The sequence below is a fragment of the Gossypium raimondii genome, chromosome 12 (assembly GCF_025698545.1).
Source record: "Gossypium raimondii isolate GPD5lz chromosome 12, ASM2569854v1, whole genome shotgun sequence".
In the NCBI taxonomy this organism is placed as follows: Eukaryota; Viridiplantae; Streptophyta; class Magnoliopsida; order Malvales; family Malvaceae; genus Gossypium; species Gossypium raimondii.
In genome coordinates, this window is record NC_068576.1 from 51,139,944 (window position 1) to 51,161,628 (window position 21,685).

The 21,685-nt window shown below is 34.2% G+C and overlaps 3 protein-coding genes and 1 pseudogene across 5 annotated transcripts; 3 read left to right on the forward strand and 1 right to left on the reverse strand.

Moving 5' to 3' along the window:
• The first annotated feature begins 1,099 nt into the window (after positions 1-1,099).
• On the forward strand, positions 1,100-7,556 carry LOC105764930 (arabinosyltransferase XEG113). Of its 3 annotated transcripts, XM_052625115.1 has the most exons (14): positions 1,108-1,499; positions 1,784-2,038; positions 2,122-2,327; positions 2,816-2,921; positions 3,144-3,400; positions 3,595-3,730; positions 4,506-4,600; positions 4,693-4,746; positions 4,897-5,010; positions 5,125-5,238; positions 6,026-6,124; positions 6,209-6,328; positions 6,885-6,971; positions 7,069-7,556. In XM_052625115.1, exons 1-14 carry the CDS (start codon positions 1,310-1,312, stop codon positions 7,234-7,236), a joined length of 2,001 nt encoding a protein of 666 aa, XP_052481075.1. In that variant the 5' UTR covers positions 1,108-1,309; the 3' UTR covers positions 7,237-7,556. The 3 variants fall into 3 exon arrangements, 2 of the variants coding, with proteins under 2 accessions (XP_052481075.1, XP_012439197.1); XR_008191922.1 differs by lacking the exon at positions 7,069-7,556 and having other exon boundaries at positions 1,100-1,499; positions 6,026-6,087; positions 6,885-6,901; XM_012583743.2 differs by lacking the exon at positions 4,897-5,010 and having other exon boundaries at positions 1,112-1,499.
• A 32-nt stretch (positions 7,557-7,588) lies between these two features.
• On the forward strand, positions 7,589-11,109 carry LOC105764929 (pentatricopeptide repeat-containing protein At4g19220, mitochondrial). Its single transcript, XM_012583741.2, has 2 exons — positions 7,589-7,736; positions 7,818-11,109. Exon 2 carries the CDS (start codon positions 8,023-8,025, stop codon positions 10,894-10,896), a length of 2,874 nt encoding a protein of 957 aa, XP_012439195.1. The 5' UTR covers positions 7,589-7,736; positions 7,818-8,022; the 3' UTR covers positions 10,897-11,109.
• Positions 11,110-11,497: 388 nt separating this feature from the next.
• LOC105764931 (ABC transporter E family member 2-like) lies at positions 11,498-13,907 on the forward strand (annotated as a pseudogene).
• A 1,315-nt stretch (positions 13,908-15,222) lies between these two features.
• On the reverse strand, positions 15,223-15,788 carry LOC105764932 (uncharacterized). The gene is made up of 2 exons (XM_012583748.2): positions 15,431-15,788; positions 15,223-15,335 (listed from the first exon to the last, which is right to left on the reverse strand). Exons 1-2 carry the CDS (start codon positions 15,786-15,788, stop codon positions 15,223-15,225), a joined length of 471 nt encoding a protein of 156 aa, XP_012439202.2.
• Positions 15,789-21,685: the final 5,897 nt, after the last annotated feature.

Sequence of the window (21,685 nt, forward strand, 5' to 3'; positions counted from 1 at the left end):
AGTAGCACTCTCTTTACTAAAATGAGTTACACGAAAGTAATTTTCACTAAACTATCATTATATGCATTATTTTCATAATTTCACTCACATTACTCATTATAAATAACATGAGCATGGTTTTGTTCACTTTAATTACCCAATAATTCATAACACGTTCTTATGAATCACCCATGTTCTATAAAATATGTAACTTGTTTCATAACTACTTTGGAAAGACTATATAGAAGATCCAAAGTTTCATTTTGGGGACTTTTGGATCTTTTAAAAAATTTAACTTTTTTAAAATTCTCTCTACAACTTTCTTTTTATAATCACAATAATCATCGTAGCTCTCATGTTTCTCAATCTCTTATTGCGTCCATCGTTCTTGGTGGAACAACCCATTGAAACCCATGGTTTTATCACCAAAGTAGAACTTCAAAAGTTGTTAGAAGAAAAAATATTAAAAAAGATAATAATAAAAAAGTTCAACCGATTCATTTAAGTTGGCAAGTCAATTGACCCAACCTCTTGTTCTAGATTGGTACATTAAACGATTTTCGGTCCGATTTCGAAAACCATAATGTTTAGGAAAAATATGTCATACACAACTTATTTTAAGGTGTGACAATTATCTTATAATGTATAATAAAAATAAAATAAAAAATAAATATAACACTTAACACAGTCTTAACCTGCTTGCTTAAAAACTCTACAAACAATATATAAAATGAATACCCTAATGTTTAAATAAAAAGATAAATGCTTTTATTTTGTTTTAAAATAGTGATTTGTAAGTTAGCATAAGTTAATTTTAACACATAATGGACATATTCGATTTTGTGAATTTCAATTAAGTCAAAGTAAAAAGTTTGGTTAAAATGATTAAGTTTATTAATTATTGATTATTAAAATTTGATTAAATTAATTGATTTAATATAAAGAAAAAAATAAAAAATTCAAGCGTGTTTAAATATAAAAAAAATCGATTAACCTTTTGACAGGCGTTAAATGGGTGTGGAAAAAACAAGATGTACCGGTTATTCTTAAAAGCTGACGGGTAAAAGTGTAGGATTAAAAATGTGGGGAACTATTAACCGGGTTTACGGGGCTGGGCTGGGCAGGAGAGCTCTTCTCCTACATACAACTTACAGCGATTAAATGGAAATATTGAGATTTGATCTAATATTTTCTTAAAAAACACATCCAGAGATTGCACTGTTGTTATAGACAAATTTCTTCCCCATCCTGAAGCATTCAACGCCAAAGAGATAAATAACACGATGATTTTTTTATATTAGTTGAGCAATTAGGATCAAACCCATCTAAAATGCGGGGATGGAGAAACGCTGTTCAAGAAACTGCTGCCTCAAAACCCCTCTTTCTAACCATATACGCCACCGTTATACTGGGGACAGTGGTGTCTTCCTTTTACGTATTCTCCGCTATTTACTCTCCAACCGCTTCCCCCACTCGCTCTATCTCTTCTTCTTGGCTTTTGGCCCCTCCTCTCTCCCAAAGTAGGCTACTTTTTCCTTTCTTTTATTTAAGCTTCCAGGGTTTCTTTTTGTATTTTAATGCAAATGTTGAGCGTATGTTTTTAGAGCTGAGTAACATCCTATTCCTTTCTGGGTCCTTGTTAAAATGCAACTTTTCCCCCCTTTTTTTGGGTAATAAATTTTTTCAAGTTTTGCTCAAATGCCTATTTGGTGGTTGTATTTTAGGAGTCATTCTTTGTTACATATTATTTATGCTGCATCAACTTCGCTCATTTTAGCTTTTCATGATTGTCTTAACTTGGCAGATGGGGTTTCTCTTTCCAGCAACATTTCTCAACCATCACAGCATAGGAGCAACAAGTTGAGACCTATTTGGGAGGCCCCATCTCGTACTTCCAAAATGCCTCGTTTAAAGTCCTTTAGACTAACTAAAGAACTGGTTGCACAAAGGGCAAAAGATAATGTCATCATAGTCACCTTTGGTAACTTTGCTTTTATGGATTTCATCCTGACTTGGGTTAAACACTTGACCGATCTTGGTGTTTCTAATCTTCTGGTTGGTAAGTTGTTAAATCTTCTAGCAGTTACACCAGAAGAAATTGTGCTTGAAAGTGGACAATAAGTTAGAATTGTTGTAATTTAGGTGCTATGGACACCAAACTACTGAAGGCTCTGTATTGGAAAGGTATCCCAGTCTTTGATATGGGCAGCCATATAAGCACAGATGATGTTGGCTGGGGTTCTCCCATATTTCATAAAATGGGGAGACAGAAAGTCTTACTTATAAATGCAATACTTCCTTTTGGTTTTGAGCTATTGATGTGTGATACAGACATGGTGTGGTTGAAGGTACTAGTCTATGCCTGTCACTTAATTCTTCCTCTCTAGTTCAAGCTTTCCTCCGCTTTTTATATGATACTTAGCATTATTACTAGTCTTTGTTTGTTACTTGATCGTTCCTTTCTGGCTCAAGTCTTCTTTTATTGTTTATATAATACTTACCATTATTTTGATTGTTCCATTTTTCACCCTAAAGTAGATACATTAGATTTTATTGGACTATTATATACTGTGGAAGAATATAGATTTCTTTGATTCTATACGAAATAAAATTTCAGTGATAATATTAACTGTTCCTAGGTGTTGCATTTCCTAAAATTTTATACTTCTCACTTTCTGTGCATTTTTATTGGCTTAGTGTTTCTTACTTTGCTGCCTTATATTATGAAATTGAAACTCAATGCCATTTTCTCATTGTATTATACCTCATAATCCTTTAAAGTCACCCAGAAGATATACATCACAATCATACTTCATATTTAATGCTCCTTTAACAGAATCCACTGCCATATCTTGCTCGGTACCCTGATGCAGACATCTTAACTTCTAGTGACCAAGTTGTGCCAACAGTTGTTGACGACAGATTGGCTGACTGGAAACAAGGTAAAGACTTGTTTCGGGAAGAGTTTCTTTTTAATCAGCTTATCTTGTTTTCAACTTGTGCCCCCATAGTAAGTATTGTTATTAGATACCTTTATTCTTCTTTTTTATGATACTGTATATACATTCTATCAGAGCTCTAGTCACACCGCCTTCTTCTTTTAACCTATATATCGCCATTCTAGTAACTCCTGTTAAAACTGAATCTTTCTTTTCCTTAAACAGTTGGTGCCGCCTACAATATAGGAATTTTCCACTGGCGCCCAACACCACCCGCGAAAAAACTGGCAAAAGAATGGATAGATATGCTTTTAGCTGATGATAGGATATGGGATCAGAATGGATTTAATGAACTTGTACGTAGGCAGACAGGGCCAGCCTTTGATGATGAGAGTGGAATTTTTTACTCTTATGATGGAAATCTCAAGCTGGGAATTCTGCCAGAAAGTTTATTTTGTAGTGGACACACTTATTTTGTTCAGGTAGGATCCATATGCTAGTTCTCGGCAACTTAGATACATTCTCATCCTGTTTTCATTTTATTGGTTTTGTTAAATTTAGTTTCTTATTTTACATGTTTTTCCTGTTGAACTTTAGTTATCTTGATTGTACTTGTCAATAGATAGCTGCATATGTTATATACCATGTTTGTCTTAAGCTCTAATGCTTTTGGCAGGCTCTGCATCAGCAATTTAGGCTGCAACCATACGCATTGCACACTACGTTCCAGTATGCTGGTACTGAAGGGAAGCGTCATCGACTGCGGGAAGCCATGGTTTTCTTTGATCCTCCAGAATACTATGATGCACCTGGTAATTTTGTATCAGCTGTGATGTTAGTAGCTATATTAGTACTATATGTTTTCTAACAAATATAAAATATCAGGTATTTCTGTGCCAGCTATTCTGTAGATTTGATGGTAGGACCCCTATTATCTCTCTATTGCTCAATATCTTCGGATAATTGGAGTTTTAAGACAGTTTTTTGATCCCACCAAGCTTCTGTTATATTTATCAATCTGATATGGATATGCTAAAGTTCATGTAAGGTGAAGGGGTCACATCTCTTATGGATAGGCATCAAACATTTGCAACATGGGCATTTTAGAATGAAGGAAATGGCCCACATAACATAAAGTGTGGCTACATTATTGTGTTCTTTAATACTTCTGTTTTCTTTCTCCTTGGATGTATCATGGTTAAATCTTCATGGAACGGAGGATTTGCTTATGTTGTTCTCCAGAATTCATGAAGTATATAATTCTACTAGCTATTCCTGTAACTAAATGTATTCTGTTTTCTCATGTTAATATATTTCCCATCGTATTTTCTGCATGTGTTGGTTAGGATGGGATGTAGAGTGAAATCTACTATCACCAACTTTATCAGAGAATTTTGAGTTTTGTATTGAATGAACACATATTTTTGACTTTTTATCTTTGATCCCATTTCAAACAAATGGGGTTATACGGTCCACTGTGAGTTCAACTTTTCAAGCGATGAAGATCAAATCAATTGAATTTGGATCTTTGAAGACATTCATAGCATGATTTATGCTGTCTGTTAACTTATTGAAGGAACCATGCAGGAGGATTCTTGTCATTTAGACCTTCTATTTCTAAGAGCTTGTTACTGGATGGGGAGCATAATCTTGAATCGCACTTCTCTCTTATTAATTACCAAGTATGGATGATTTAATTTAGAACTACTAGCTTCTGCCAATCAAATCATCTGTGGTTATTCGTATAATTTCTGTTTTTGACAATTTTGTTCAGATGAGACAAATAAGGTCAGCACTTGCTATTGCCTCAGTGTTGAACCGTACACTGGTGAGAATTCTATGATTACTTGGTAGTGTCTTACGACTTAGTGATTACTTTTCTGATTAGTTTTAGTGTCAAGAGTCTACTTTTTATGTGAAAGAAATTGAACCAAATTTTGAAGTGGTTTTGATAAGATTCTTGCTTATGTCATTACAGTATGAGTTTTGCCATGAATTACTTGTGCCTAGCAGTAACAAAAGTAATCAAGGGAAAACAATCTATAATTTAGAAATTCATCTTAGCAAAGAGCCAATGAGATGTGTTGTGCAGGTAGTATGACATTGTTTGGTGAAAGTTTTCTAATACATTCCAAATGTAAACTTTGGTGTTGCATTTATATAAAGGTTATCTAATCATCAATTTGCTTCTCACTGTAAATTTCAGGTTATGCCTCCATTATGGTGCAGATTGGATAGGCTGTGGTTTCCACATCCTGGGGCACTGCTGGGGTCATTGACTAGACAACCTTTTCTCTGCCCTTTGGACCATGTTTTTGAGGTACGTTTAAGTTGATAGTGGGAATCATTAGGCCCTTTTTTGTTTCTCCTGATAACATTCCTTTGCAAGTTGTCAGTCTTTTTTCCCCTCCCATTTATCTGTGCATCCATGAAATTAACCAATATCAATTTAAATTACAACATAAAATACAAGGATCTTGCGGAAAGTGGGGCGGTAGGCATTCTCATGGACTTCTAAATTTATGATTAGATAGTTTAATGTCATGTTTCACATTTTCTGGACAAGCTACCTTTTTTCATCCCTTTTTAAAGAAATCATAGGATGATAAAGGATTGTCAGATGAATGTTGTGGTTAGAGGTTGTGTAATTCTTGTATGCTAGTGAATTGTTGCAGCATAAATCAGCAGCTGAATCTATGTTCAGAACGTTTCTGAGAACTCAACCTGTGATTCTGTTTTTGAGTGATTTGGGAGGTGTGAGACGGGGATGATTATGATCAAAATGCACATTAACTACTTCTTATCAACTCTTATTTAGACTTTTAGTCTACTGTGATGTAGTTAACTTCTGGCTGGTTCAGACTTATTTTCTCGATGAGTATCAAAAATTGAAGTCTTCTTTTTCTTTTAAGAAAAAACTGGTCAAAGTGTGGATATGTTTAATTGACTTACAGTCCAATTAGGCCTAAAACTAAAAGCTGTGGTTCATTTTGTCCTCCAGTCTTTTGATTGAGCTCCATTTTTTTAGAGTTCTATCGTGAGAAGATGCTTTTGCTTTGAGCATGAGAACTTGTAACTCTTACGGAATACAGTATGCACTGGTGCAGGTGAATGTAATGTTGAGAGACCTTCCAGCGGAGGAATTTGGTCCTGCAATCAACATCAGAGAGTACTCTTTTCTCAACAACCCATTCTTACCCCAACGAGTAAATTAATATCTGTGATATAGACTAAATTATCTATTTTCGATGATCTCCTTCAGGAAGCTTTAGTTTGAGATGTTGTTTCAGGTAAGGGAGTCGTGGCTTGATGTTCAGCTTTGTCAAGAAGGAACTGAAGATTGCCATGCGTCAAGCAACACAAGTCGACCGGGTCTTTTAAGATTTCCTAAACGCAGCAGTGAAGAAACGGTATGGTAAATTATTTGTTTCCTGATATAAAATTTGTTCATAATGGAGCAATCACTTCATATATTCTTGATGAATTAGATCCTATGTAGTGAATTGTTCTATGGTAAGAGCTTATGTTGCTATGGCACTTCATTCTTCTCGAAATACCTGTGTCCAACATGGGCATGGAGATATGACCTCTCAAGGACTCTCCAATACATGAAAAAAATTGAAAAAAAAATGGACATAGCAGTGTCAGACAAACACCCGTATCTGACACACGAGGCCGAGTACCATAAGTTAGAGCTTTGTTGGTTAAACTTTGGAAATTTATTTGGTCCATTGCCAATGGATTTAAAAATCTCCGCAAGCAGGGTTAAAATACTGCCATGTGTCCTTTGGTAATATTAAAAAATTAAAAAATTGCTGGAAATTTGCTAGATTGTATGATATTTAATGTAACCAAGTAATTATGATTCTTTTGTAATTGGTATTAGCACTCTTTATAATATGGTCATGTTGGCTTGGTGTCCTTGTTGGCTTGGTGTCGGCCTTGTTGAATTCTTCTAAATTGCAGTTGAAGAAGGTGTTCTCTTCATTCAAGGATGTCAAAGTCATTCAGTTCTCTTCGATGCAAGATGCTTTTCTTGGTTTCACTGACAAGGCAAGTCTTTTCACCAAGCTGCAACTTTTCTGCTTCCATTATTTTACCTTAGTTATGTTGCATTAATAGACTAATATGGTTTATCATTAAAACTCAGACAAGAGAGGAGAAATTCAGGAAACGTGTAAAGCAGTATGTAGGTATATGGTGCTGTGTTGAGAACCACATTCCTGGACACATATATTATGACATGTATTGGGACGAGAAACCGGGTTGGAAACCTATTCCACCTAAAACCCCAGAGGACGATCATCCACCTTTCTGAAGCCCTCTCTTCACCCTCTTATCAAAAGGTTGCCCAAGTTCTGGCCTTGGGAGGTAGAAAAAGAGAGAGTGACAGTGACGGTGACTGTGACTGTGACAGTGACAGTGACAGTGACCGAGTTTCAAAGCTGCTATGGTTCCTAACACATCGTCAAAAACCAAGAATATTGTCTTCATAGATTAAAATGGGATGAGATTGCATTAGTATTAGCATTAGTATTCGGACTTGGAGAACAAATGTCTGGAGTCTGAAATTTGGAACATTTGAGGGCTGATGTGTTTTTCACCCCTCTATATATGTACCATTGATAGTTTTTTTTTTTTTTGCTAATTTAATCTTTGGGGCAATTCAAATAAAAAGGGAATGAAGGTACTGATTGGGAGAGAGTTAGTGCGACCACTGCCGAAGGACCTCTGTTTCATGGCTTCTTAGCTTATTACCTCGTCTTGAAATGCATTATTATGAATGAATGAGTACTCTTAAACAGAGTCTGTGCCAAGGTAGGTTTTGGCTTTTCAAATCCCAAATCTCGTCTCCCTTAGTGGATTATTATAGGTTAAAATCACCTATTATTATTACAGGTTCTGATCGTCTTGGTAAACATCACACTTTAGCAAAGACTTTGAATTGAGGGTCATTGCTGGAACTACGGCTCCAATACCGCTGTATTTGTTTTGTACGTAAATAGAAAAGGAAAAGGTTACACTGGTTTCAATAAATTCAGATTATAATAGATGAATATTTACACCGAGTTCAAACAATGCGTACGATATATGAATATGTTGAATGGGTAACCGAGTTCAAACAATCAAGTCCTCAAAAGCCAACTTCCCAAGATACTTGATAAGGCTAACCGGGTACTTCTCTTCATCACTGTTGCCTCCGAATAAAAAATTTTCAAGCAGAATTCCTGTTGGCTGCAAGCTCAAACATCCTATCTTGTTTATCGGATCACATGGCCTCTTCTCAAATGTTCATCCTCTATTTGCGGCCAAGTCGTTTCATTTTTCTACTGTCGTTCAACCGTTCGCCAAAATGTCCCAAAGAGACTCCTATCGACTATATACCCAATTCTACGATGTCATTGATCTCCTTAAGTCCTCAACGGCAAGGCCCAGCCTAGTAACAGCAACAATCGCCCATTGCTTAGCTATCAAGATTGGTGCTCTTGCTCACCTGCCAGCTTGCACTTCTCTCCTCACTGCGTATTCAAGAGCCAAATATTTCATCTCAGCTTTGGCATTGTTTGATGAATTTTGTGACAGAGATGTGATCCTTTGGAATGCTATGATCAATGCTGCAGTTGAAAATAAGTCTTACAATGTTGCCATGCAGTTTTTCGTTGAAATGACTGAGGTGGGTGTTGCTTTTGATTCCACAACTTTGTTGCTTATTGTGTCATCTTTATCTCATATGAAGTACTTGAAACATGGGAAGAGTTTTCACTGTTTGAGCATTAAAGTGGGTATGCTTGGGGATTGTAGTTTATGCAATGCTCTACTAGACATGTATGCTAAATGCGGTGACTTAACCTCTTCTCAGTCTATGTTTACATGGATGGATTGTCGAGATGTTATTTCTTGGAATTCAATGGTAAATGGTTTTCTTTATAATGGTCATCCTGGAAAGTCCTTCTGGTGTTTCAGAGAGATGATTTCATTGGGAATCAGAGTGGATAGTATGAGTTTGTCATGTGCTATCTCAGCATCTGCTGCTTCGGGGGAGTTAAGTTCTGGACAAACCATTCATGCTTGGGGAATAAAACAGGGGTACAACTTTGACATCTCGTGTTCCAACTCTCTGATTTCATTATATTCAGAGTCTGGAGATATTGAAGCTTCAAAGTCAGTGTTTAAAGAAATGGTGCTTAAGGATGTCATTTCATGGAATGCAATGATTGGAGGCTTTGCCTCAAATGGAATGATTTTGGAAACGTTTGATATGCTTTACAAAATGCAACTAACTGGATATGCTCAACCTGATGTAGCGACTTTATTTACAATAATTTCACTTTGTGCAGAGCGGATGCTATTAAGAGAAGGGAAGACTGTCCATGGATTCACAATTCGTAGACAGATGATATCAGATTTATGGGTGATTAATAGCCTGTTGGACATGTACTCAAAATGTAATTGTATAATCAAGGCTGAGCTTTTATTTAATGCTATCCCCGAAAGAGACTTAGTCTCATGGAATGTGATGATCTCTGGCTACAGCCGGAATGGGTATTCAAAAGAAGCTCAAAGTTTATTTAAGACACTGACCCATCAGTGTTTACAGTTGAGTTTTTCAACTGTCCTGGCTGTTATTTCGTCTTGCATTTCCCTTGATTCCCTTCAGTTTGGTAAATCAATTCACTGCTGGGAGATAAAGGCAGGGCTTTCAAGCAATATTCTTATGGTTAATTCCCTCATGCATATGTACATTAATTTTGGGGACTTATCAGCTGCTTTTATGTTGTTTGACACAATTTCTTCCGAAGAGGATATTGCCTGTTGGAACACTATAATTGCTGGTTGTACAAATAATGGCCATTTTCGAGAAGCTTTAGCAACATTTAATTGGATGAGGCAGGTAATGGATGTTATGTGCGATTCTATCACCCTTGTGAATGTTATATCAGCTTGTGGAAATCTCTTGTTGATTTATGAAGGTAAATCCCTGCATGGCCTTGCCATTAAAACTTTTGTGGGATCAGAAACTCGAGTGCAGAATGCATTAATCACTATGTATGGAAGATGTGGTCACACTAAGAGCGCGAGATCAGTGCTTGATTTCTGTTCAAGTCGCAACTTATGCTCATGGAACTGCATGATCTCTGCTTTTTCCCAGAATAAGGAGGGAAGAAGAGCACTAGAATTATTTCACTTTCTTGAATTTGAACCCAACGAAATCACCATAGTAGCCCTTCTCTCAGCTTGCAATCAGCTTGGACTTCTAAGACAGGGAAAACAAATCCATGGTCTCGTATTGCGGATTGGAATCTTTGAGAATTCATTCATATCTGCAGCCCTTGTGGATATGTATAGCAACTGTGGACAGCTGGACCTAGGCTGGCAAATATTTACAAGGTCAAAGGATAAGTCTATTGCAGTTTGGAACTCTATGATTTCGGCTTATGGATACCATGGTAATGGCCAAATGGCAATTCAACTGTTCCACAAGATGTGTGATTCTGGCGTCAGACCATCAAAAAGCAGTTTCGTAAGCCTTTTATCAGCTTGCAGCCATTCGGGGCTTGTGAATGAAGGGCTTTGGTATTACATGGTAATGTTGGAGGAATATGGAGTAGAAGCAGTAACAGAGCACCAGGTGTGCGTAGTCGATATGCTTGGAAGAGCTGGAAAACTCGAAGAAGCCTATGAGTTTATAAAGCAGATACCAGGAGAGGCTGGAGTTGGCGTTTGGGGAGCCTTATTAAGTGCTTGTAATTATCATGGAAATATGGAGATGGGAAGAGAAGTCGCAGAGCATCTTTTTGGATTGGAGCCTGAAAATGTTGTCGGCTACTATATTTCCCTGGCCAACCTGTATGTTAGTGTAGGAGGATGGAAAGATGCCATGGAGTTCAGGCAAATAATTCAGCACAAAAATTTGAAGAAGCTGCCTGCTTACAGTATTAATATTGATGCTGCTTCTTCGGCTTCAGCATGGAAATGACAAAAGAAATCACACTTTTTTTAAAAAAAGTACTAGAAGGTTTTTGTAATATTAGGAAAAGAAGTAATTTAGTTCTTTTCAAAATAAATAGAGTAATTTAGTCCAGCAATTTAGTTCTTATAAACAAAGTAATTAAGTCTTATGATATTTAAAATTGAGCAAATAACAAATAAAGGCAATCTTCCGCTAATTAAAGCTAACCTGACCTAGAGAGAGAAACAGAGTTTTGAAAGACAGCCATCTCGAGATGTACATTTTGTTGAATTTCTAGAGGGAGAAGTGTCCTGAGATTGTTGGGGTTTTATCAGCAGCAAAAGCAGAAACAAGGACAAAGAACAGAGCGGCAAGATGCATGAAACATTTACTTGTTCATAAACGTGCAGCAAGGAATGAAAAATTGATTTTTATTACCATAACAAAGCAATATATAATTTTTATAGACAATTTTTTCTACTAAACACAACTAATATCACTAATTAGCCTAGTAAGTTGTGAAACATTGCTTGTAGACTAAAACAAGTCAACCAAACAAGTTTTTCCACTACCTAAACACATCAAGCTGTCATCAAACTTATTCATTTTCAGCCAAACAAAATTACAATGTAACTAAACAAAAAACTTGCTATTGCAGCAAGCACACGAGCTGCAACATGCATTCAAGCGGCATGATTGGCCACTTTTCAACAGAAATTCCCTGATTTGCCTTTATATTGCTGACAGTATACTTTATGTATTTAACAGGCCATCATCAGACATCAGGCCACAGTATGTTGATCATATTCCAAAGGCAGTTCAAGGCAATGTGGGGCAGGTGCTTGACCAGAAAGATGAAAAGGAAATGAAAGCAAAACTCTGTCTTGATCTTTAACTCAACCAGGTCGTAGACCGTAATGTTGGGGATTTGTCTGGTGGAGAGCTTCAGAGATTTGCTATTGCTGTTTTTGCCATATAAAAGGCAGAGATATATATGTTTGACGAACCTTCAAGTTATCTTGATGTGAAACAGACTGAAAGCATCACAAGTCCTTCGATCTCTTCCCAGGCCTAATAGCTTAAATCTTCGTTTTTTCCCTTAGCCTCTAATGTTTCTTATAGTTTGAGTCGATCTATTTAGGGTAATAATGCTTTTTTCCACTATGTACTTCAGCTATGTGATTGTGGTCGAGCATGATCTTAGTGTCCTGGATTACTTATCAACTTCGTTTGCTGCTTGTATGGAAAGCCGGGTCCATTTGGAGTTGTCACCCTTCCCTTTTCTATAAGGGAGGGAATCAATATCTTCTGGACTGGATTTGTCCCTACTGAAAATTTGAGGTTCCGAGATGACTTTGAGGTAAACCTGTTACCAGTACCCATTATTAATCTTCATTATCTTTCCATCTTTAGCCCTCCGTTTCTCTTTGTTTTAGGTTGCAGAGACCCCACAGGAAAGTGCTGAGGAAATTGAAACCTATGCACGATACAGATACCCAACCATGACCAAAACTCGGGGAAATTTTAAAGTAATTGAATTTGAGGGTGAATTTACTGATTCTCAGATTATCGTAATGTTCGGTGAGAATGGGAGAGGGAAGACCACATTTATTCGTATGCTGGTATTTTTCTCTTTCATCCTTTGTGCATATTTTTGAAGTTATTTTAATTCATGTCTCAATTTGTTTGATTTTATTGGATAAATCTGCAGGCTGGTTTGTTGACACCTGACAGTGTAGAAGGTTCAGATGTGGAGATACCCGAGTTTAATGTTTCATACAAACCCCAAAAGAGCAGTCCCAGGTTTCCAGATACAGTCAGGCTCTTGCTACATCAAAGGATACGGGATTCATACATGCATCCTCAGTTTGTTTCAGATGTGATGAAGCCTCTTCTCATTGAACAACTGATGGATGAGGAAGTAGCGAATCTCTCAGTAGGAGAGTTGCAAAGAGTCGCATTGGCTTGGAAAGGTAAATGTTGTAAATTACCCAAAAGTCGAAGGATATTAATTCACATATACGTATTATGTATCTATCTCAGTCCTTTCCTCGTTCTATTCCAGGCATTACTTTTCCATGCTCACATACCTAGGTGTATATTTACAGAAATACTTGTTTGGTTATTTCCATGCAGCCTGCAGATCTTTATTTAATAGATGAGCCGAGTGCTTATCTTGACTCGGAGCAGCCTATTGTTGCTTCCAAAGTCATCAAGAGGTTTATCCTCCATGCAAAGAAAACCGCGTTTGTGGTTGAGCATGATTTTATAATGGCAACTTACCTGGCAGATCGTGTTATTGTGTATGAGGGGAAGCCATCAGTGGATTGTACTGCAAATTCACCTCAATCGTTGTTGACGAGCATGAATCTCTTCTTATCTGTGAGTCTTGCAGCTGTCCATATTCATTGCTAGATTGACCACTCTTATTCACTTGTGTGGTTTTTGGTGCTCACCCTTGCACATCATTGCACTCTACAGCATTTGGACATTACTTTTAGGCGGGATCCAACCAATTACCGACCAAGAATTAACAAACTAGATCCAACGAAGGACAGGAAGCAAAAGGCTGCTGGGTCATATTATTATCTAGATGATTGACACATTTACGTGACAAAGTGAGGCGTGCCTTAATCATTTTCTGTGATAAGTGAGGTGTGCTATAATCAATTTCTGTTAAATTGTTTACAGGTTTGCTTTATGTGGTGTTTGCTGAACTAATTTTGTTTTTTCTCCATTGCAGTTTGCTGAATTCAGATCAGACAAAGCAAATGGGGAATGTGGGATCTCCCATGAGTACTTCTGATGTCTATAGAAATGCTGTTTCAGGAGAAATTAACAAAATCTTGGAGGCATGTATCAATGCCATTATTTTTGAAGTTCTTTTTACCTTATCTATATTTTTTTTGTGCAAAAGAGTTGCTGGCAAATGAATCTCAATGATACAATAAAGTTCAATGATTGATGAAGTTTTACACTGACGAAAATAATTCACTAAAAATTGAGCAGAACATAGCAAGAGGATCAATTTCTATGAAGAATTTATGCACTAATTCTTTATACCATCCAAATAAAATTTCACTTCTATTTATAGGACTATTCAATAGATGACGATTAGGATAGTCACATCTATTAAGAATAAATACAATTATTCATTACATATTCTAGGTTGAATAGAACTGTTATTGGTTCATTTTGATTTGCATTTGCTTTTCTATTCAAATTATATATATATATATATATATATATTTAAAATAATTACATTTAGGGTTATTTGGACAATATAATTACATTTTCTTGTAATTATAAAAATTGTATTTCTTTGACATATTTAGTAGATAACGTGTAATTATATTGTAATCTTATATGTCACGTTTAGTAGTATAAATTGTAATTACATAATTACACGATTTATACTTTTAAAAATATTAGCACGATAAAAGACTCTTGAAACAAATAACAAAATTAAAATCAAATAATCATATGTAATATGTTAGTCTAAGAAAATAGTTGATAATACGATAATTAATAAAAGCAACAAGAAAAATAAATACCATATGCAATTTTATCTAATTTTTCTAGGATTTCATATCATTGGGTTATTCCTCTTTAACACTTAACATATACTTCATTACTCCTTATTATCATCTGTTGGTCTTTAATCTAGTTTATTTGAATCTAAATCTGTATTTGTATCATTAAAATTATAAATATTTCATTCTTCCACATAATCACAAATGGATAATCTCAAATCCACTTACTTATGAGATTATGAAGCATGCAATATGCTAGTACAATCCAACATTTTTATGCTATATATTGAAGTGATGTTAATATAATAATTTTTTAAAACAACGAATACCTTCTCAACCACATTTCAAGCTTTAAATGTTTCAAATTAAAGAGTTCATGAGTCAAATATTTTTACAACACTTGTTTTTATAAATAAGTATATATATATTTTATAATATATAGCATCAACATGTAAATAAGTTATATCCATACTTTTTGTCATAGTATAAACATTGGCTCATTATTGGACGAATGTAAGAAAATTTGAATTTTGTATTATCAACTACACTATGTCATCTTTGGTTAAGATTGAAGTTTTAACTCATTGTGTATTCAAATTTGAGTTTTATGATATATAATTATCCTGTGTGAGTATCCAATTTCATCATGTGTTATTGTCATGGAAAAATGACATACTATACTATACTATAGTTATACTATGTTAAGTAAAGCTCAAGCTCAAATAAAATGTACGAATTATCCATAGAATTTAAAAGAAACCATAACTAGAGACTTAAGGTGTCAATTATTCATTCAGTTAACATATAAAATTGTAAATCATTACCACAACTTCTTTTTGCCTAGAATTCCGTGTTTCTTTCCCTTCTTCCCTTTATATTTTCCGTGCTTCCCATGCTTAACTTTACCGGCGTGTTGTCCATAAGCACCATGCCCTAACACCCACAATTATAAACATATTTAGTAATGTTCGTAATATTTTCTTTTTCAGCGAAAAAATTATATATTAATTTTCAAATTAAATTTTTACCCGAATAAGAAGCTCCAGGATAACCAGATGGAGGGTGTGCACCATGAGGATAACCACCTGGTTGGACAACAGGAGGATAACCTGCTTGCGGGTAGCCTTGAGGAGGATAACCCTGAGGGGGATATCCTCCAGGTGGATGGTGTCCTACATGAGGGGGATACCCTCCAGGAGTAAGATGTCCTCCATGTGGTGGATATCCTGGATGTCCCCCATGTGGGGGGTACCCTCCAGGAGGATATCCTCCTCCTGGAGGGGGATACCCTCCGGGCGGTGGAGCATATGCACCTGGTGGATATCCTCCATGATGATGGTGTCCAACATGACCATATTTATGTTTATGCTTTCCCTTCTTTCCCATGTTTTTCTCAGTTGATGAAAAACTAATCTTGTTACATAAATTAAGACAAAATTATGAGATTTTGAATGAAAAGAAAAAAAATAATAAAGTAAAAACATAGTGATAGATAAAATAGTGAATTATGAAACACTAGTATGTAGCATAACATGCAACTTCAAAACTCAGCATCTTAAAATAATAAATGAATCATTTCATGTTGGGAAGCAAAAATATATATAAATTTTTCAAAAAAGATAGTTGTTTATTAATAAATTTCTCATAAACAAAAGTTAATCATTTTAATCCCATCAACAATTAAACAAATAAGAGTTCATTTCGAGATAATCACTTCCGCCCTTGCATTTGCATGAATGTTTAAAACATCCATATTCATAGATTTCACTCCACCTCACTTCTTTTATCCATGATTTTCTAATTTAATAGTATAAAAGTATACATTTATAACTTCCTCATGGGCATAATTTTTGCTGTATATAACTTTTACCGTAGGCAATATATTCACACACATATATTAAAAATAAAAAAATTAAAAATTGACGGGTCGGATTTTACCTTCGATAAGTGGAAAGTGAAAATGCAAACAATACAAATAGTTGATTGAGAAAAATAGGAAATTTTCCATTTAGGTTTTTTAAAATTTTAAATTAATAAAGGTAAAATTGCACTTTGCCGCCCCAAAAAAGTGATAAAAAATTTGATTTAAAGATACAGGCTATTAAAATGATGAAATTTTATTTTTACTATCGTAAAAATAACAATTTAATTTCAGCATTTTGGGAAGTTTTTGCATTTCCAGTAAGACTAATGAGTAGGGGAATGGGATCTAACACAAATGATTATAAAAAATGTCTCAAAACAAATGGAAAATTAAAATAGCCATCGGAGAGGCATTAAAGAAGAATTGTAGGTCTTACAAATAAAAGGCGAGATTGTGGCATGAACAAAATCATTAACTCAAATTTGGGTTTTATACCTTTAATTTATTAACTACATATTCAAAATTTAAGGAGATTCTTACGTTGTAGTTTGAATGCGTAATTGATGGCACAAACATGTCCTTCCACCTTAACTTATTTTGGGAATTTCACCAACATTGTCTTTTTCTTTTGAATTACCTTCTTATCTATTTTTCTTACATTTTAACCAAAAGTTAACACTTAGGGCACGTTTGGTTCGCTGTATTGGATTAGAGGTGTAATAGCAAATCAACTGTTTGGTTGAATGTAATGGAATAGAGGCGTAATAGTAATCTTGTGTTTGGTTGAATGGAATAGAGGTGTAATAGCATAATGAAAAAAATTAAAATGACTAGAATACCCTTAGCATAAACTTATTTTGGTAAATGATTATTGTTATTGTTATTTAAATTTTGATAAGATTATTATTATCAATAATAAATAATTTAATCATATTTAAATATAAATATTATTAAATATATTATAATTAAAATATATAATTTAATAAAATTCTTAATAATCAATATTCTTATATGAATTTACTCAAATCATAATATATGATACTATAAAATATAAATTAACATAATTATTATTAAATATATTATAATTAAAATATATAATTTAATAAAATTCTTATATGAATTTACTCAAATCATAATATTTGATACTATAAAAGATAATTTGAAATAATTAATATTAAATATATTTTAATTAAAATATATGGTTTAATAAAATTTAAAATAATTATAACTAATAAATTATCTTATATGAATTTGTATAATTTAAAATAATTATTATTACATATAATTTAATAATAATATATAATTTCATAAAATTCTTGATAATAAATTTTCTTATATGAATTTATATAATTTAAAATAATTAATATTAAATATAATTTAATAATGATATATAATTTCATAAAATTGATTCTCTCCTATCCCATAAGTGAGTAAGAATTGAACTCTAAAAATTAAAAAAAACATATCTATATCGAATTATCATCAACAACTCGATTGAATTTACAACAATTCTGAATTAAATGGAAGTACTGCTCAATATCTCACTTCAACTAAAAATATAAAGCAAGCATTCAATAGAAGAAATTCAAGCCGATACAATATCTCTTTCACCCTGCTCTCAACTCCAATTGGCCTTCCATGAAACCAATTCTTCACTTCAAACAAAATAGCTCACCAATCTAGCAGGAAAACGAATATTGTCCAAAGTTGCCATTGAAAATAACCTCCAACTTCATGTGTCCATTCCACAAGTTAAGGGAAAAAGCAATCTCTGCCAATTCTAGATTTATATGATGCATTGATAAATCAGGAAAAAGAAGGCCATGAGGTAAGGTTGCTAAAAAATCACAATGAATCAAAAGTAATTTACCTCTCCAGGAAGGCTAAATTGCCAAGAGCACATGTTTCCTCTAAAGCACCAAAAACCGTAAGGCATATTTGTTGACAAGTTGCGATCTTGCCTCAAGATCTTAGTTCAACTACAATATAAAGCAAGCATTCAGCAGAAGAAATTAAAAGCTTACTTGTTCCTCATTTTCTGTATAATGGTCTTTGCAAAGATCTGCCATTTATTCCCTTTACACTCTTTGGAAAGACCTTTGAGTTTTCATACTTGTGGAATGCTTAGTTGTGGAAGCTGACCTAACTTTTTTTAGTTGATTCTTCCTCTCCAATAAGCTAATATTACATTGAATAAAGGTAGACAGAAATTAAAATCAAAGCATGAAATAGAAGATTAATAAAATTGGAAGTGGAATGATTTAGAAAATTGAAGGCCTTTCTTATTCAGATCAAGACAGTAATATGACATCTACGTTAAACAAAAGGATAAAAACTGGTTTTCTAGCAACAAAAAACTGCCTCATATTTGATGTTCTATACCACAACTATTACAAGCTGTGAATGTCTCTTGGGACCACTGGCATGCTAGGAAATCTGATACAAAATCACTAGACACTAAGCTTGGAGGATAATAGATTGTATACACTAACGCAACTTTAGAACCCAAATTAATGATTGGAATTAAAAGAAGGTGAACTAGGTAGGAGCCATAAATGACTTATGTCTATAATCACATCACATGGAAGCCATCACACAATCACATAATAATGCTATCTCAGGGCCTCCAATGTACATCCTAAAAGACCCCAGTTCAACAATAATAAATTTGGCAAAGAGAATGTTAAAGTGAAACTCTTTAACTTGCAAGTTGTTCTTCATTGGCTAAGAGAATGACACCAATAAATAAATCAAAGATAAGAGGAGATGGAGAATCAAATAGAAAAGGGATAGATAAGAATGAGAGATAATAAAATTATCATAGTTCAACCCAAATTACAACCTTCAAGCATTAAGCATATCCAGATATATTGAAATCACAAGCTAAAAATAAGGGAAAGATCATTCTCACAATGGAACTTCCCAACCCAAATCCTTTTCTAGACAGAACATTTTGGTACTAAGATAATCTAGAAATCATTAAAAGTAAACACGGAAAATGCTTAATCGGGGAAGACTACATAAGAACACATTGTATCAAATAATTTATAAGCAACTTGATTAATGAAATCAAAAACTACTTACTTCTGGTGGTGCTGCACAAAGCATGTAGAAACAGTGATAATTTCTCTCAGGATCAGACACTTGACAAACACGTGATCTTTCTAATAAGTCCTAATGACAGCTCCTGAAATCCTTCCCCTCCGGTCAAATTGAATCTCCACAAACTTACCAAAACGACTACATCATTCAAAACATGCATGTAAAGGTAAAAAAGACATTATAACATAGAATCTACTACATGCAGGGTGTAAAACTTGTTAAAACAAAATACACTCACATTGAGTTATTGTTCCTAACAGTCTTAGCATTACCAAATGCTTCTAAAACAGGGTTGGACTGCAGATTAGCAAAAAAACAAAAATAAATGTTGTTATATGTGGTCTAAATTGGACATTGTTAAATCAACCTATGGTGAGAAATTTATGCTCTAAGGATCATTTTTAAGCATATCCCTTTCCACTTCCAAATAATGTATCATTTTGAAATGATATGCCTCTTCATGTATCTAACTTTACCCTCATCTTGAGTTAAAAATAATTATCATTTTCATCGTTTGGATTATCATTTTCATATTTTAATCCCAAACCCAAAAAAAATTAAAAATAAAGAAACAAAGAAAGGCATAAAACCCAAACCAACGCTACTTCATTTTCAGATAAAACCCATCACTAATTCAGCACAAAAAACAAATGGGTATTCAACAGTATAAAAATATAGAACCAAAATAATAGCATACCTTAAGCATTTTTTCTAGAACAAGAAGAAACGAAAATGATAAAGAAGATAAAGAAGATGTCATACCTTAAGCCAAGCCCTGCGAAGAGGAAGATTTGAGCGAAACGAAACAACAGCGTGTAATTTGCCTGAGAAGAGAAGATATGAGACGGACACAGCTAAGAAAAAATAGAAGAGATTATAAAGGATGAAGAAAGGAAGAAGTAGAAGGAGGAAAGTTACCTGGATGAAGAAGGAGAAGGGATGAAGAACGGAAGGAAGAAGGAGAAAGTAACCTGGTGAGAGTTGGAGAAAGATCTGGCACCTTCTGTTGATGTTGAGAGGGAGAGGGTCGGCTGGAGTCGATTTCGGCAAGGGGAGGGTAAATGAGACACCGATTACCTAATCTTTGCTTTTGCAAGAGATTAGAAATTGGTGGTGAAGCAGGCAAAACGCGGAATCCGTCCGCAACGGATTAGGCCCGTATTAGGGCAATACAGCAAACCAAATGGTGGATTGAGTGGGGCCACCGATTCGGGGTGTAATGGATTAGCCATTACACCCAACCAAACAAGGCATTAGTGTTATCTCTATTTGAAAACTTTTCAAAATATTTACATATTTAAAATTGAAAGAGATTCTTACGTTATTGTTTGAATGCGTAATTAATATTACTAATAGAGAGACAACACCTTAAACATTAATTTATGAATCTTTTTATTTTCTCCAAAAATATAGGTATTTTTTCCCCCTCCCCACTCTCCTATCCGGCTCGTATCAGTTTGAAAAAAAAAATTAGTAGAACAAGAGAGGGAGAAGAGAAGAAAGAAAGAAAAGGTATTTTTTATTTTTATTGTTATTTTCAAATATAATAGATTATGATAAGAAAAAAATTATTTTGTTAGTATTATATAGTTTGTTTAGTGTTATTTTTATGTTTTGTTTTAAAGTTATTTTGTTTATTGTGATTTGTTAGCAAGTTTTGTGTTTAAATTATTGAGAATGTTATGTTGTAAATTTTTTAATATATTTGAAAGTTTAACTATTATAAAGTAATTGTTAGTTAGTGATAACAACAGAAAAAATAGATAAATACTAAAAATATTTTTGTCATAGATATTGTTAGAAATGGACTCATTTCATTCATTAATTTTTTTTTATGTAAGTATTTTTATGTTGTTCGAAATTGTTTTGATAATTTTTGTTTATTTTTTAACAGATTGAGTATTGAAGATGGATAATCAGCTTTTCGTATGCGTTTATTTCGATGGAATCATCTTGACAACAACTGTTGGATGTATATTTAAATGTCGGCAACAAATAGCAATAAGATTTAATAGAAATATCTCGTTCGATGATATGAAGGAAATGATTAGCGCAAAAATTGTTAGACGTTGTGGGAGAAGGATCTCGAAACTTTCTTACAAGTTTCTAGTTTCAACAGATCCCATCAAATTCACCGAAATAGAACTTGTAGACGATGAAGACGTAGAGACAATGATCGCTCTTTATTGTGGGAATCGGAGTAACCAAAATGCACCGATTCACTTATTTGCTGAGTTAGCCGGTGTGGAGCAAAATGAAGATCTCACTGCATATGGTGAAGAACATGGAGCTAAAGAACCATGCATGGTGGCTCCAA

What these genes read in the sequence shown, in the direction of transcription:
- LOC105764930 (XM_052625115.1), top strand. Translation starts at nt 1,310, where the DNA reads ATGCGGGGATGGAGAAACGCTGTTCAAGAAACTGCTGCCTCAAAACCC. An exon ending in TCTCTCTTATTAATTACCAA is followed by an intron (nt 4,601 to 4,692) that starts GTATGGATGATT and finishes AATTTTGTTCAG; the next exon opens with ATGAGACAAATAAGGTCAGC. An exon ending in AACGCAGCAGTGAAGAAACG is followed by an intron (nt 6,329 to 6,884) that starts GTATGGTAAATT and finishes TCTAAATTGCAG; the next exon opens with TTGAAGAAGGTGTTCTCTTC.
- LOC105764929 (XM_012583741.2), top strand. Translation starts at nt 8,023, where the DNA reads ATGGGTAACCGAGTTCAAACAATCAAGTCCTCAAAAGCCAACTTCCCA.
- LOC105764932 (XM_012583748.2), bottom strand. Translation starts at nt 15,788, where the DNA reads ATGGGAAAGAAGGGAAAGCATAAACATAAATATGGTCATGTTGGACAC. An exon ending in TCCTGGAGCTTCTTATTCGG is followed by an intron (nt 15,336 to 15,430) that starts GTAAAAATTTAA and finishes TGTGGGTGTTAG; the next exon opens with GGCATGGTGCTTATGGACAA.